Here is a 15040-nt window from a genome sequence, read left to right as displayed (position 1 = left end):
AAGTCAAATTTGCTTTCTTTTCCCCCCAAAATTACATCGTCAAAGTAGTAAGATTCTTTGTAAGTATAAACACATGGTGTTCTTATGAGTTGTTTTCATTAATTCCTGTGTAAGTTTGTTAGATAAAAGTATGAAAAAATTTGGATTCCAAATTCCACTAGATAATATGACATCTTTTATTATATTTTCAGTAGAAATTTATATTTAGCACACTTAATGTATATCAGGAAATTTAAAATGTTTAAAATCTTTTCATTGGTATTTAGGGCTTCCCCGGTGGCTCAGTGGTAAAGAATATGCCTGCTAATGCAGGAGGTGCGTGTTCTATCCCTGGGTCAGGAAGATCCCCTAGAGAAGGAAATGGCAACCCACTTCAATATTCTTGCCTGGGAATTCCATGGACAGAGGAGCTTGGAGAGCTACAGTCCATGAGGTTGCAGGGTGGACACAACTTAAGAGACTAAACAACAACAACTGGTATATATGTATACTACATAAAGGAGAGAGGGGGGGAAAAGACCATGAGAAAAGAAGACAACTTCTCTTTTGTGCAAAAAAGAAGATTCCAAAACATTTCTTTTTAAAACTGGAATTCAATTTTTCAAAGGGAAAATAAGATCCTATGTTTCACAGGAAACCACATATCTTAATAAAAGGTAAAATACCAGCATATAAACCACAAGGTGGTGCTACAATTCCATGCCTACAGATACTAAATATTTAGAAGTTTCATTGATAAAGTGGTTTTTCATAATCTCTTGGTTGATAACTTTGTGCAATTGAAAAAATAAAGCTAAATGGATTCATTAATTCTAGAAATATTTACTGAAACTACTAAACTCAAAGTTGTATGCTAACTTCAAAAGTTCATAATTTAAAAGTATGATGACTACACATGTTCCTGTATTAGAATAATAAAAGTATTTTTTAGGTTACTTATACTTAGAATTTTAACTTACTATTAATGTTTCACATGTAGCAAATATCGACTTACATTATATAAATATATGAGTAAATAAAATAATTCATCTAGTTATTTAAAATGAATTCCACTTTTCTCTAAGTTTATCTAAGATTTCTTTCTCTCTCAAAAAGAACATAACTTCCCATCATTTAAAAAAACAAACAAAAATACTCATTGTGTATCTTGTAATACAGAATGGCCACCATCTGTGTCTGAGCTGCTGGTCTTAAAATGTGTTACAGAATAGAGTACTAAAACACTCAACACATTTTCACAACTGTCCAACTTGCTTCCAAACACAAAAGGAAGAATCATGCCGTGACTTCCTCAACATTAATTGAAAATGTGTTGCTGACTTTTGACTGCGCATGAAACAGTTGTATTTTTGTTTTATTTAAATATCAATGAGTATTTTCAACTTTTCATTACAACATATTCGTCAGTACAGATGGCGAGATGGTATGTATGAGAGCCTCCTGGGGACGACATGCAAGTCCCAGGTGAAGCGTTTCCAACAGGATGTAAACCATGGTCCTCAAGCCTGTACTTTAACAAACATATTATTTAGCACACTGCCAACAAATGTCGACACAAAAATACAGTGCTGGAATGACTTCACACTTTAAAAGAAGTGTATTGGCACCTTAGCTGTCCTAAGAATAGCAAAACAGTAAAGCAGTATAATCAAAGCGCAAAAATATTTAAGTATTTATTCAATATGGAACCAAAAAGCAAATATACCAAATGGAATTCAAATTCTAGTAAGAACATTCCAGTGTATTAAAATTGCATAGAGAACTCTTTAAAATATACAACATGTACAGTAGCCAAAGTCCTAGAGAAGTTCATGCAGACAATTCTATAATTAGTGATTTGGACATTTCAGTAACTCTGCAGTTTCTTCAAACCTGAAATATAATAAATAAATAATATATTAAGTAAATAACTAATCCATAGTGAGGTGTAGGATTTAGGTTGCTGAAACTATGCTTTTGAGCCTTAAATAAGCTTCAGTGCCTATTTATAGGTACAAGTACTGTTAATATGGCCCTTCTGGCCATATACTGTGGCCAGAAGGGAAGGTAAAACAACTAGAGTCAATTTTAAGTCTTTAAATCGCGGAACATAAGTTATTTCAGCACATTTCAAATTAAAAAAAAAAAAATTATAGTTTTTTAAAGTAGTAGGCTGCATGATAATCTTACACAATTTCATTTCATATGTTATTTCAACATCTCTTTAAAAAATACACATAATTTATATTTGTATTAGATGAAAGTATCATATTCAGTATTATCATACCAACAACTTTCTGAAAAAGATTAGCAACACTTTAACAATACTTATATGTCCCCAAACCATTCATCTACATACATAATTTAATAGTTTGATAAAGTAGCTATCAAAAATAGATAATTTCTGGATTAACTATTAATATCAACCAAAAATATCACTGCACTCTATAATCTGTAATTAATTTCATTAACAATGTTTTACATCGCTTGTTGGAAACAAAAACAGTGACTCATCTCACAAACACATAACTGTAGGTAGATTTATTATTCACTAGAGTCTTGAAGGAAATTCCACACCTGATTGAGAGACCTTCAAGGTTTGAAACACACATGTACATTCTTTATATACTGTAATCCAACACAATTCCCTATAGAGAAATGAAATCTCTGTTGCCCTTTATTGGTTACTTACATTTTTTTCATCCTTTCCATTTTCTGCATTGTTGTTTCCTTTAATTTAAAAAGCAACAAATTTAGGCGATTTCTCAAAGTAAACCATAATCCAAGATGGACCGTGAACATATAAAACACAGTCTAAAACACTGCATTAAGTACTGTTTATTTATCACAAAGAATTTTTATGAGATTAAGATTTATAGTTTCACTATTTTTCTTGCCAATGGCATCTACAACTAAATCTAATGCTTACTTTTTCTGACATGACAAAGGAAATCATATAAGTGGTTGCCAGATTCTTCTTACCTCTGAGAACTCTTTCAAACCACAGTAATTAACAGTTGAGGTTCTGGGAGTTGAATCTGATGACACCGTACTATAACCAGAGGACAAAGGAATATTTGCATGCCTTTCCTCTTTGCTTTTTCTATCTGTGGAGAAATTAATTTTTAGATTACCTTTTCCTTTCATGGGGGAGTCAAATATCTAAAATTTTATGTATAGAGGGAAGGAAAAAAAATCTCAATATGAAATGGCTACTGGTATAGGTCTAGATGAGTCCTTAATATTATTTTAGGATAATGACCTGCACATGAAGATCTAGATGTTAAAAATTGGCCAATAAAAATCAAGAAAAGTAATACTATCTTTATCATGATAGCAATTAACTGAATATACAGGTTAATGTATTTTTAAATATAGGCTACTGACCCATGAATATTCTTTTCTTAAACTGACTGTATATACTTCCTAAAAATCAAGAAACATTTTACCCTGAGTTGATATGTATGGAAAAAATTGCTTAAAATTCAGAGTTAAGATTTATTTCTCTATATAACTGAAAAACTTTCCTTTTCCAGTATCCTGATATTATTCATTCAGCAAAATGATGGCAAGTCTTTCCTACAACTGAATCAATTATGGAACACCATAGAAAAGACAAGTCTCTGTCCAATCAATTCCAAAAGCCCTGCATTTTTAGTCATGGTACATTTGCAAAAACAAGGCCAAAAAAAAAAAAAAAATCAGGTACCCATTTAAACTATTTTACACAGTTTACCATAAGCCTACACAGACAATCTTTATATTGTGGAACACAGTATTACCACATGAGGACTTCAGTCTCTCACCAAGCCACAGCCTCTTGCCTGTTTGCTTCACTCCTCTACTCACTCATCAGCATGAACTTCAAAGAAACCACACCCAACCCAACATAATTCTAAGATCAGATTGGTAAACTGCTACTCTCAGCATCAAAAGGAAGTCAAACCCTCTTCTTCCAGGTATAGGTTAGATATAATGTATAAGCTTCATAAATTTGACTCTTAATTGACCAGGGTCAGACTAAAAATTTTTTGAGACAAGTATTCACCTCATTCCTAATCTATAATTCATGCCAGACAGTGGTCTGTCTGCTCATCACTCAGAGTCCCAGCGCAGGTCTTAAACTCGGTTATGTGTTTAACTAACGGGTTAATAGTATGTGCTGCAATATGTTATTTAAAAAGTTTAAACCCAAATAGGCAATATCGAACTTGGAAAGACAATGTTTGCAAATAGCAGGCATTCAGTATTCTTGCAATGCATGAAAACTTGATTTCTACCATAAATATTTACTGGGGACAGAAATACAGACATTATGCTGGACAGACCATAAGATAAAAGTTCTTGCTCTCAAGGGTCTTGGAACTGAGCTTTGAAATTTGTTGAGTAATGAATGATACAGAGAAAAAAGTCAACTTTTACCAAATCTGAAACTTGTAGTCTATAATAAATTTAGTGCCAGAAACAGTATCTCTAATAGGTACAATTATTAGGTACTAAACATTGAAATTGTTCTCTGTGCAATGAAACTGGTATGTACACTAAGTATGTAGTGCTGAAAAGAAAATGTCAAAGCTAATTTGCCTCAATTCAAACATGTCTCATCATTCAGTAGCTATGTGGCTTTTGGCAGGTTAATATTTAACCTCTCTTCCTCATCTGTAAAATATAGATAATAAAGCACTTGTATTGTTTTGAGAATTAAATTTTTATTACTATAGCTTCATTATGAATTCTCAGTTGGAAAATTATCTCTTCTGCAAATATGATTATAACATGAGACAAAATTTAGACCTTTGTCTTTTCAAAAAGTGTAAGAAAAAAAAAAAAAAGCTATCACCAAAAAGCAGCTTAGAAATCTTATCCCTGCTGTTCAGTCACAATGGAAATGCCAGTAGCCAAAGAAGTTAAGGGACATGGAGATTTGCCCTAATTTTAGGTCCTTTACATTCTATCATCATTGGTGAACTGCTGAAATATAAGAGGTCTGTAACACATTACAGATTAATGACAAATGTGTTTTTTTTCTTTTACATATATTATTCACATATGTGAAAGTTATTATGTATTAGGCACTCAGTCATGTCCAACTCTTTGTAACCCCATGGACTGTAGCTGCCAAGCTCCTCTGTCCATGGGATTTTCCAGGCAAGAATACTATAGTGGGTTGCCATGCCCTTCTCCAGGGGATCTTCTGACCCAGGGACTAAACCCAGGTCTCCTGCTTTGCAGGCAGATTCTTTACCATCTGAGCCACCAGGGAAGCCATTCCTGGTGAAAGTTATTACTTAAGTTTAAATGAGAAATTACACAGGTCCATTTATTATTCTAAAGCACTTTGCAAATAAAAGAGTAAAACGCCTCTAAAAGTTTGCAATTTTATAGATTGGAATTTATTCCACTACTATATGTAAGTTGGCTTTTCTAGCAACTCTTGACTTATCTATAAGTTCAGTATTTTTTGTCTTCTTAGGAGTTTTGCAATTTCTAAAAAAAATAAGGTTTCAGGGGTTAAAATAATCAATACTATAAAAACATTTTTGCGAAATCTCCTAATCATATCACCAATTCCAACACACCAAGAACTCACCTGGATTGAGACTGTCCATGTCACTACTGGAAGCATAGTCTTCACTCATCTCATTAAACTCTACACATTCATCATTCTGAAATAACACACTTTAGTATTTAGAATAAAATGAAAAGATATGTTCTCAATTTATATTCTTACTGCATAACATATATAGATGACATAAAAATGCTTAGATACTTTTATTTACAAGCAAAACATAAACATCTCTCTATATAAAAAATGATCTTTCAAATGTGGAAGGAGATAGAAACGTTTAATCTACTTTTTAAGAAGGAAAGATAGACTAGGACCAGAAATTGATACAAGTTCATCAGATTGTCTTACTGGATGAAGGAAAAAGCAATAGTCCCAACAGTCACCACCAAACGGGCTGTGTCCAACTAGGACTTCATTCCAACTAAACACTTCCCAAGACCCAAAACAGGCTCTTATTTAGCATCCCAAAGAATATACACATAATAATGAATAGAAGTACTTTTTTATATCTGAGATAATCCGTAGAAGCGAAGGAAAGAAAATACCTTTTTAGATAAAAGCATTTCTGTTTCGAGAAGAGTGACACGACTCAGAAGATTGGCCCAGGTTTTTTCATTCACCATCACTTTCCCTTTCATTTTTTCTTCCAAAGATTCTAATCTACTTTCTATGCAAGTCAGTTTCTTTAGCTTTTCTTGGCATTCAGCAAGCATAGACTGTAATGCAGTAACCTCAGGATTGACTTTTATATCCTAAAATGATAGAACAGTATCAGTTAGGAAAATAAAACTGTAACTAACTCTCTTCTTATAATTAGGAAAGCTAAGAGGAAATGACCAAGAAATGAAAGTACACTGAGATTGCTCCCTTTGCTATAAACAGGAAATAAGCCTAATGGACATCTGGTGGCTTTTAAACGGCAACTGTACACCAAGATGCAAGTCACAGGCATAGAAGACAGAAACAGGAGTTTTAACAGAAGCAGTAATGACTAGACACTGTAACAGGGTCTGTGACCACAAAGTAACAGAAATGTTATTCGCAGAGAGGGAGAGGGCACAAGGGACAGCAGGGCCCCAGAAGGAAAACGAACGGGCCACAGTGCACCATTTTCCTCCATTCATCAATATAGGGAGGAGGTGGGAAAGAACCTTCCCTACAAAGCAGTCTATGTCTCTCACTAGATTGTGAAGCTTGCAGAAGTCCTATGTCTTATTCATCTCTGCATCATCTCTCCTAGTACCCTAAACATGAGGAGCAAATATCTTTTTAATTATATTCAGTAAGACTTAGTGATTCTTAAGTAATGGTTACAGGTCATGATCAATAGTTTAAAAGACTAGAAATGTTACAAAGGTTAGACGCTTAAATAATAATGTACATCAAAGCAAGAAATACTGGCATCTGTTCAAGAAGCCCCAAATTCTTACTTGTTGTTCACAGTTAATGTCAGAAACCTGTAATTCAGGAATTGTTATTTCAGCAGTCTTTAAGTCACAAACATCAAATGCTTCGTTAACATCTGTTTCTGTGTCTTCAGGAATGTTAGCACCATCTTCATTGTACAGGTGTCGGATCACCACAGCTTTCTTCTGCATAGAGAAAAATACATCAGAGATGCTTCCATGTTCTCTTTCACAATTATTTTAGACACACACATAGTAATTTTTCAAAACAAACATCCTATTTTCCATTTAAGATTTATAGAAGTATAAATTACCATATATGCATATACCAAATATTACAAATTTATTAATATTTTATATGTGATGATAAAGTTGTGGTCATGATTTTTAAAAAGCATTTTTATATTTTACAAAATATTGACATAATCTATTCAATGATGTCTGTGACTTATTTCAAAAGGTTTCAATTTGCGGGGGGAAGATGTTGAGAGAAGCGATTACAATTAAGATAAAAGAAGATTAGCAAAGAGTTGACAAATTGCTGAAACTCTGAATGAATACTTTGGTAAAGTTTGAGATGGCCCATAAGAGGAAGTTGTTTTTAAAAGGTTAACACACTATTCATGTATGTAGATAATTGAGCTGACTTTATGAGTAGAACTCATTACAATGTTTTTTTCTATTAAATAAACCACAAAACATCAGACCCTCATCACAATTACAAAGGGAAAGCATTGAGAGGAAGGCTTTAGGTGAAACTGCACTTATGCGGACTCTCCTGCCTACTTGCTTTCTCTACAATCTGCATATGTACAATGAAAACTCAGCACACAGGACACAGAAGTCACAATTAGCGCCCCAGAAAAGCGTGGCAGAAGGAGACAATTTGCTTCAGCACTGACTCAGCTTTTCATGTAAGCCAGTGTACTTACTGACTCCAACTTCTCTAAACTGGAAGAATTTTAATACCTACACAAATTTGTGATAATTTTGATATAATTGATAAAACTTTGATGGATAACAAAAGAAATTTTAAGAAAATTAAAAACAAGTCTAATGTCTTAAAGTTTTGTATCTTTTTTTGTTAAGACAATTTAGATCATTCCTCAGCCCCACACTGAAATAGAAGATTGAAAAACGTATTCAGTTGTATCAACTCAGATTCATTAAGTCCTTACAGTGTACCTAATACTGTGCTAAAAAAGCACAATGAAGATTTGAAAAATCTAGGATAAGAAATTCCTTACTTAGATAAATTCTAGTTGGGAAAGGATTCAGGACAGTTACATTTGTTTTCACAGGGCCCTCATTACCTGAGACAGAACAGGCATAGTTTTCTTTTTAAGTTACTGACATAGGAGCCTTTTTCTTATAGTTAAGTGTCACTACATTTTATAATGGAGTAAAGTATAGATAAATTCACAGGTTCTGTTTTTATAACTTATATTATGAATTGGGGAAAAATAATTCCCTGAATCTTACTTCAGCTAAAATATACTCAAATCCTGTTATCTAATGATACATTGATTGTTTGTCTGATAGTCTATCCTTCAGTCTCGATGGGTTTGCCCCAAGTGGAAGACAGCTGAAAGCATATTTACCATTATAAAATAATATTATGGCTTCATTTTCCCTTGGAGATAGAAAACTATCCCTAAATGCATAGAACTCATTCAGTCACAGCTTCTTGAAGCAGACAAGGACAGGGAAGGTATCTACCAACAAACAGAAAACATTCAAAACACCATCCTCAAATCAGATTATAGATTTAAGGACTATCAACCATTGGATAACCCACATTCCTGGTACAGAAATATGAATGTATATAAATCAAGACCTAGAACTAAAGCGGGGGCCTTTAGGAAGATTAGATACATAATTAAGAGTAAATGTTCACAATCACAAGAGGTAGAATTAGGGATTAGAATTATAAAGAGAAAACGTGTTCAATTGTACATTTCTACCCTCTTCTAACTTCACCAATGTTCCCAGATAATACATCATATGTATCGTGAAAAATCCTTCCACTCTAATGTCTGAGTAGAATGTTTTTCTAGATGCTAGTCAGAAAAGTGAACCTTGTGTGTTGGATCAGTTAGGCAGGTGATTCTTAACACTAATGCGACACACTGTCTTTGCACTGCCCCACCTTTCCTGAAGTCATAAATCTGCCAGTGACATCAATGCCCACAGGTTCAGTAGATGTCTTCTCAGCACTTGAACAAGGTTCTGACTTAGCAGAACTGGTTTTTTTCCTTTGTTGTGATGGAGTCTAAAAAAAAGGTTTTAAGACGTCATAAACTATGCAGGAAGGTGGCATGTATATATTAAATTCCTCTATCATTTAAATTTTTATGAAATGTGACTGCCAAATATTGCAAGTCTAATGAGACCACATGTTTTTTGAAAACTACAAAATGATGAAAATGTGTTCTATTAATTTGTTATATTAGTTTAGGACTAGTAGTTCCAAGTTACAAATGTGTCAAAACAAGTGACGTATATTTCAAGCAAACATCAGGCATTGTAAGGTCACTCAGATCTGTGAGTAGCACGGTAATTGCACTGTGCAGTAATTTCCTTACTAGGTAATATACATTAAAATATAGCCACTTAACATAAGTTAAAAATCTATTAATAAAATTACCTTCTCAAGACTACTCAACTCCTTGTGCTTTTTCATCACACAATTCAAAATATCACATATAATTTGGATTTTCCATTCTGCAAATCCACACTGAATAAACTGCTTTTTGGTCAAGATTGGTTTATAATTAAATTGATCACGAAGAAGCTGTAAAGAGGAAATAATAGACCAGCATAAAGGTTGGGAGCAATTTCTTTCAAAAATCCAAAATGGTAAGTGACCAGGGATGTACTACCATTTTTGAGAGATGGGGGAGGATTAAGCCACTATAGAAAGGGCACTAAAGAGACTTGTAGGGGTGCTATGAGATCTGATCAAGTAGGAAATAGGTAGAAAACAGGTAGCTAGGAATGTACCAGATAGCGATTCAGAAAGATGGAAAAGATAATCATCAAAAACTTCAAATATTCTCATAGGAACTAGAAAAACTCCTTTGCTTGCTAATACCAAATATCAGAAAACCATAGTTCTATTTGTTTATAGAAATTATGACAATTTTTAGACAAGTCAGTATGCTACTCAGTTTTGATTTCTCGTGTGTAAAATGAAAGAAACAGGTTAAAACAGTAATTTCCAAAATCTCTTCTGTGTAACCTCAGATTTCCTAGAAGTCCTTTTTAGGCTTCCATCGATGCTTTCTGAGGTAAGAGGCAAAGAAAGGGAAGATTAAACAGAGACACATATAAAAGGTACCATCTCATCAAACTCTTTACTTACAAAAGAAAAAAAAAAACAGATTTGATTTGATAAATTGACTTTTACTATTTTTTTGAGGTTACATAAACCATAGTATGTAAATAAAATTAATGATACAAAGTAGGGTTTTGAAAAATCAAACAGAGATTAAGTTCAGGATACATGTAGTAAAAGTATAGATGCCAGAGTAGATAAGACATGGTTTCAGATCTCAAGGAACACAAGTTGTTCTAACATAACTTGCAGTTCTTTCTTATGAACAACTAAATTAACAAATTAACTCACAATTCTATGAACCACAAATTTTACTTAATAAAACCATATTCACTCTAACTTCTGCCAGTATACCAAATTTTACTAAAAACAGACATAAAATAGACAAATGATAACCAATGATAAATGTTTACCAGTCATCACATTTATTAGAGTACAAAACATAAAAGCAAACAAACTGCATCTTGATTGTAAGAGACTGCATTTACAGAAAATAAATACACATGAAAATACTGTCAACTATATATGTAAGGAGTTATAAAAATATTGATCTAAAAAAACCATTCGATGACTTCTAAAAGAACTATTGTTTCATAAGCTCAAAATACCTTATAGACAGTATCTATGAAGCGCAAGTCATTCTTTGCTAGGAGCTCAACGTTGGAGTCGACCAGCAGTTCTGCTACATAGGGTGAGTATGAGGTAAGGGAATAGCTGATGATGGGCAGAGAGGCTGCTGTATCTCCCTTTACCAAACTATATGGATAAAAAGAAAAAAGATTTTTAATATGCTTAATTCCACAACTAAATGCTGTTAAAAACTCATAATTTAACACAACAGTGATAATAATTAGGTGATGCACGAGACCCTTCAGATTCCACCCCCTACTCTAAACCAGTGCAGCCAAACTACTATGAAACAAGAACTCTTCGGCATCAATACCAACAGTCTGTTTACCACAGTATTTCATTGATTTCCCAAAGACTGGCCTTACTCGATCTAGTTTATTTTCTCCTACCAATACAGCATAGGTACCTCCTTATAGTATGCAAATAGGCTTTATGGTTTTGCAAACATTCTCACATTACCTCACTTACTCTTTATCATAAACCTCCAAGAGAAAAATATTATGAATTCTAAGTTACAGATGAGGATACCAGGGCTGGAAAAGGCATCACTGCTAACAAGGTTGACCAGTTTACAATCTTCCCCTGACATCAGGCTCATTTGGAATCTAACTTGTTAGATTATGCTAATTCTTCTAGCCTAGAAAAGTATGTCTTTCTCTTCAGTTATGTGTCATTCATTCTGTATGAATAATCCATCCAATCTCAAGCCTTCTTCCATGAAGCCATCTTTCTGACCCACAAGGATCTCTCTAGAACAACTCCCCAGGTGTTCAGGATCTGATGTCTCATGCCCTTGTCTGGTACTGTTGTCTAACTGTCTCCACACATGGCTCTTTCTCACCAAGAAGTGCCTTCACTGATTCTCTCTCAACAAAGCACAGCAAGTATTTGTTCAACTGATGTAACAATGCACTTACTCAAAATGACTATTTTCCACAAAATTCAAACATGTACATAAATCTCCCCATTCTGCTCCAAATTTTAAAATAAGGAAGAGAACAAATATGATAACATTACATTTTGTTTTTTTAAGACAAATATAAATTGTTTCTCTTTTATCTTTATGGGTACAATTATAATTTACTCAACGAGAAAACTGCTCTAGCAACTCTGTCTCTCTGTAAGACAGTTCAAAACAGAACATGAAAAAGTACTTTTTTACAGAAAAATCTGTCTATTTTATGAACATTATAATAGAAAACAGTCAGTCTGCAATGAATACCTCTTTTGCTAAACAATCTCAAAAATCTTGGTTATCCAGTTTCCAAGGCCTTAGACTAGAAACAGTAAGAAAAACAGATACTATAAATTGGCAAGCCAACACAAAAAACGGCAGATGTCAGGATAAAACTTTAAAAAGGGAAAAAGTGTAAAGAACCCAAAATACATGGAGGCTGTGTGTGTGTGTGAGGTCAAGGAGAGCAATGTGTGTGTGTGTGAGGTCAAGGAGAGCAGTGTGTGTGTGTGTGTGTGTGTGTGTGTGTGTGTGTGTGTGTGTGTGGTCAAGGAGAGCAATGTGTGTGTGTGTGAGGTCAAGGAGAGCAGTGTGTGTGTGTGTGTGTGTGTGTGTGTGTGGTCAAGGAGAGCAATCTGAAGCAGCAAGACAGTGTTACCTCCCCCAACCCTGTGCCAATAAACCCTGCAGAAATTACTACATCATAAAATAATCTAAACTTGTTCTTAATGATAAGCTTAGGTCAATAAGAAAATCAAATGCTTAAATGCTATACTCAGAAGACAGGAGAATAATCAGTATATTTCAGAACTATTTCTATTCAAAATGCCTTTAAAAATGCTAATGCTTAAAAGTGGGAAGAAGAAAATGTGGTTACTCAAACTGATTAGTCCCTGCAAGTCTGGATAGTAGAGAGATCCCTATTTTGAGAAACCAATATATGACCAGTACACAGTATGGGAGCAGATTAGGGAATAGCCTTCTGCTTCTCACAAATGATGGTCGTAATAACAGTCATCTTTGCTAAACTTTCCTTAGTCTCTTCACTACCCTTTCAATGGCAGCCTTCTCTTAGTTAATCTTCCCTGGTTCACAATGAGAATATCTAGGATGCTACTGAGTAGTTGGTTTAACTCAGGTTCACTCACTACTTGAACACATACCTAATATGAACTTGTCCCTCAACACATTCATAGAATAAATGTCTAATTCGCTTCTAAGATGTTCCGTGCAGTTCTAGAAAGGGGGAGACTGCAGTGAAGTGAACAAAAGCACCAGATGTCAAGCTGCATTCTACTGGGAAAAATATTTAATCAGTCAGCAATCCTACATATGAAGGAAAAGAGGTATCAAAGGCTAAAGAATGATAGGAGGGTATATTAGACTAGCAGAATTAGAGAAGAAATGTATGTTGCTATATTTTACAAAGGCAAGTCAGTCATATTTGGACAGTGGAAACTAAAGCAAATGGTTCAAAGTGGGGCTATTAAGTGAGACAGCTTAATAACAATCTTCAAGTATGATATAAGTTGTCATAAGAAATCTGTTAACTAGAATCTTCCAAATCAAAACGGAATACCACCCAACTAAATGTAGGAGGCTGGTAAACTACAGAATTAATGAAATCCATTATACTTCCATGAGATTAAAAGTTGTACAGAGGCCATACCTTATACTTACAATATTGTGTTTTGACTTCTGAAAGCTATTTCAAATCTCTTGGAATTTTTCATTAATTCCTACTTAGAAACAAACTCCTAACTGCTTTCTAAAATATCTCAGACACTTTGATGAAAAAAATTAAAGAACCTATATAAAATCTGTATTTTTATTTAGATACTCCTCCCATGTGTTACCTCACATCATTAGTGAAGATAATACAAAGAAGTTTAATATTGCAGCTTACCCTACACAATCCACCTCTCTAGGATAATTTAGCGAGCGAAGCACTTGTTCTAAGTTCCGTAAGCTTCTTTTTAAGTCACCTGTTGCCATTATTTAACCTTTGATTCAACTCCAGCTTTGCAAATTATCTAATTTTTCACCTAAAAAAAATAATAAATCCATGAGACATTGTTTAACTCTTTGTATTTCTGAAGTTTATTTAATCTCTTTTGTTCATAGCTCATACACACTTACTGTACTTATTTTAGCTATTTCTCCCCAATTTATCTTCCCTGTTGGTCTGGTACTGTCTGGTATCCTCTATATATTCCTGAATGTCAGGTGCACTTTTCCCTTCAACATTTTTTCATTAAAAAAAAAATAAGTTTGCCAGATGTTCATCTTCTTACAATGAGTCTGATATTACATGGGTGCGTTCTCAGTCATGTCTGACTCTTTGTGATCCCATGGACTGTAGCCCATGAGGCTCCTCTGTCCATAGCATTTTCCAGGCAAGAATACTGGAGTAGGTTGCATTTCCTTCCCAACTCAGGGATTGAACACACATCCCTTGTGCCTTCTGCACTGGCACACAGATTCTTTACCACTGATATTACATAACACTCTCGCAAATACTTAACTATGGTACAACAAAGTACCATTTGGGAAGACATATCACCCTAAAATAATTTCCATCAATGACTATTTTGGTTACTTATAAAGGGTACATAATAAAATCAGGAGGAAATGGAGACAAAGAAATTAAGCACAGGTTTAGTCAGTATTCTCAGGGCCATGAACTTACACAGCTGTAAATCAGATGGCTTGCTTAAAAAATAAAAATAGATGAGTTTTAAAAAATTCAGGATTCGGCTAATTACATATGGCAGATTAAAATGCATGTTACCTTTATTCCCTTTTCTAAACTCCAGTAAAATGAAAGTAAATGGTTAGAAACCATATATACTCATCAGGAAAAAGAAAACCAGAGGGGATTCCACATGACAAAATCTTGGAAAATGGAAAACAGATGGATGAGTTAACAACCAACCTAGCAGAGCAAAGACAAGTCAATCCCATCCTCCTATTTAGGAGGAAACCAACAACAGCAAGACAGGTTCAGAAATGAGGGTCCTTGATTTTCCTGAGGGGTACAGCCAGGGGCTTGAAATAAGAATGATTATTTGAAGGTCGACATAAAAAGCGAATAAACCCTAGAGATTTACTGTCCCTCTGCTTCCACTCCCTCCCTCCATATATAACCTGCTCCAGGAGCAACC

General features: G+C 34.2%; 1 protein-coding gene across 4 annotated transcripts in view; it reads right to left on the bottom strand.

Moving 5' to 3' along the window:
• Positions 1-15040, bottom strand: part of CEP44 (centrosomal protein 44) — a 34478-nt gene that overhangs the window by 12675 nt on the left and 6763 nt on the right. For 3 of the 4 annotated variants that reach the window (XM_065907720.1, XM_065907721.1, XM_065907724.1), the window contains 9 exons: positions 13783-13921; positions 10900-11047; positions 9602-9748; positions 9104-9226; positions 6979-7140; positions 6094-6300; positions 5570-5645; positions 2962-3086; positions 2672-2709 (listed from right to left, as the gene is read on the bottom strand). In XM_065907720.1, the coding sequence (XP_065763792.1) occupies positions 2672-2709; positions 2962-3086; positions 5570-5645; positions 6094-6300; positions 6979-7140; positions 9104-9226; positions 9602-9748; positions 10900-11047; positions 13783-13871 (1115 nt within the window). In that variant the 5' untranslated portion in view covers positions 13872-13921. The remainder of the gene's footprint in view (positions 1-2671; positions 2710-2961; positions 3087-5569; positions 5646-6093; positions 6301-6978; positions 7141-9103; positions 9227-9601; positions 9749-10899; positions 11048-13782; positions 13922-15040) is intronic. The other variant, XM_065907725.1, reaches the window with a different exon arrangement.

The sequence above is a fragment of the Muntiacus reevesi genome, chromosome 17 (assembly GCF_963930625.1).
Source record: "Muntiacus reevesi chromosome 17, mMunRee1.1, whole genome shotgun sequence".
Lineage (NCBI taxonomy): Eukaryota > Metazoa > Chordata > Mammalia > Artiodactyla > Cervidae > Muntiacus > Muntiacus reevesi.
This window is presented reverse-complemented; position numbering and strand designations above follow the sequence as displayed.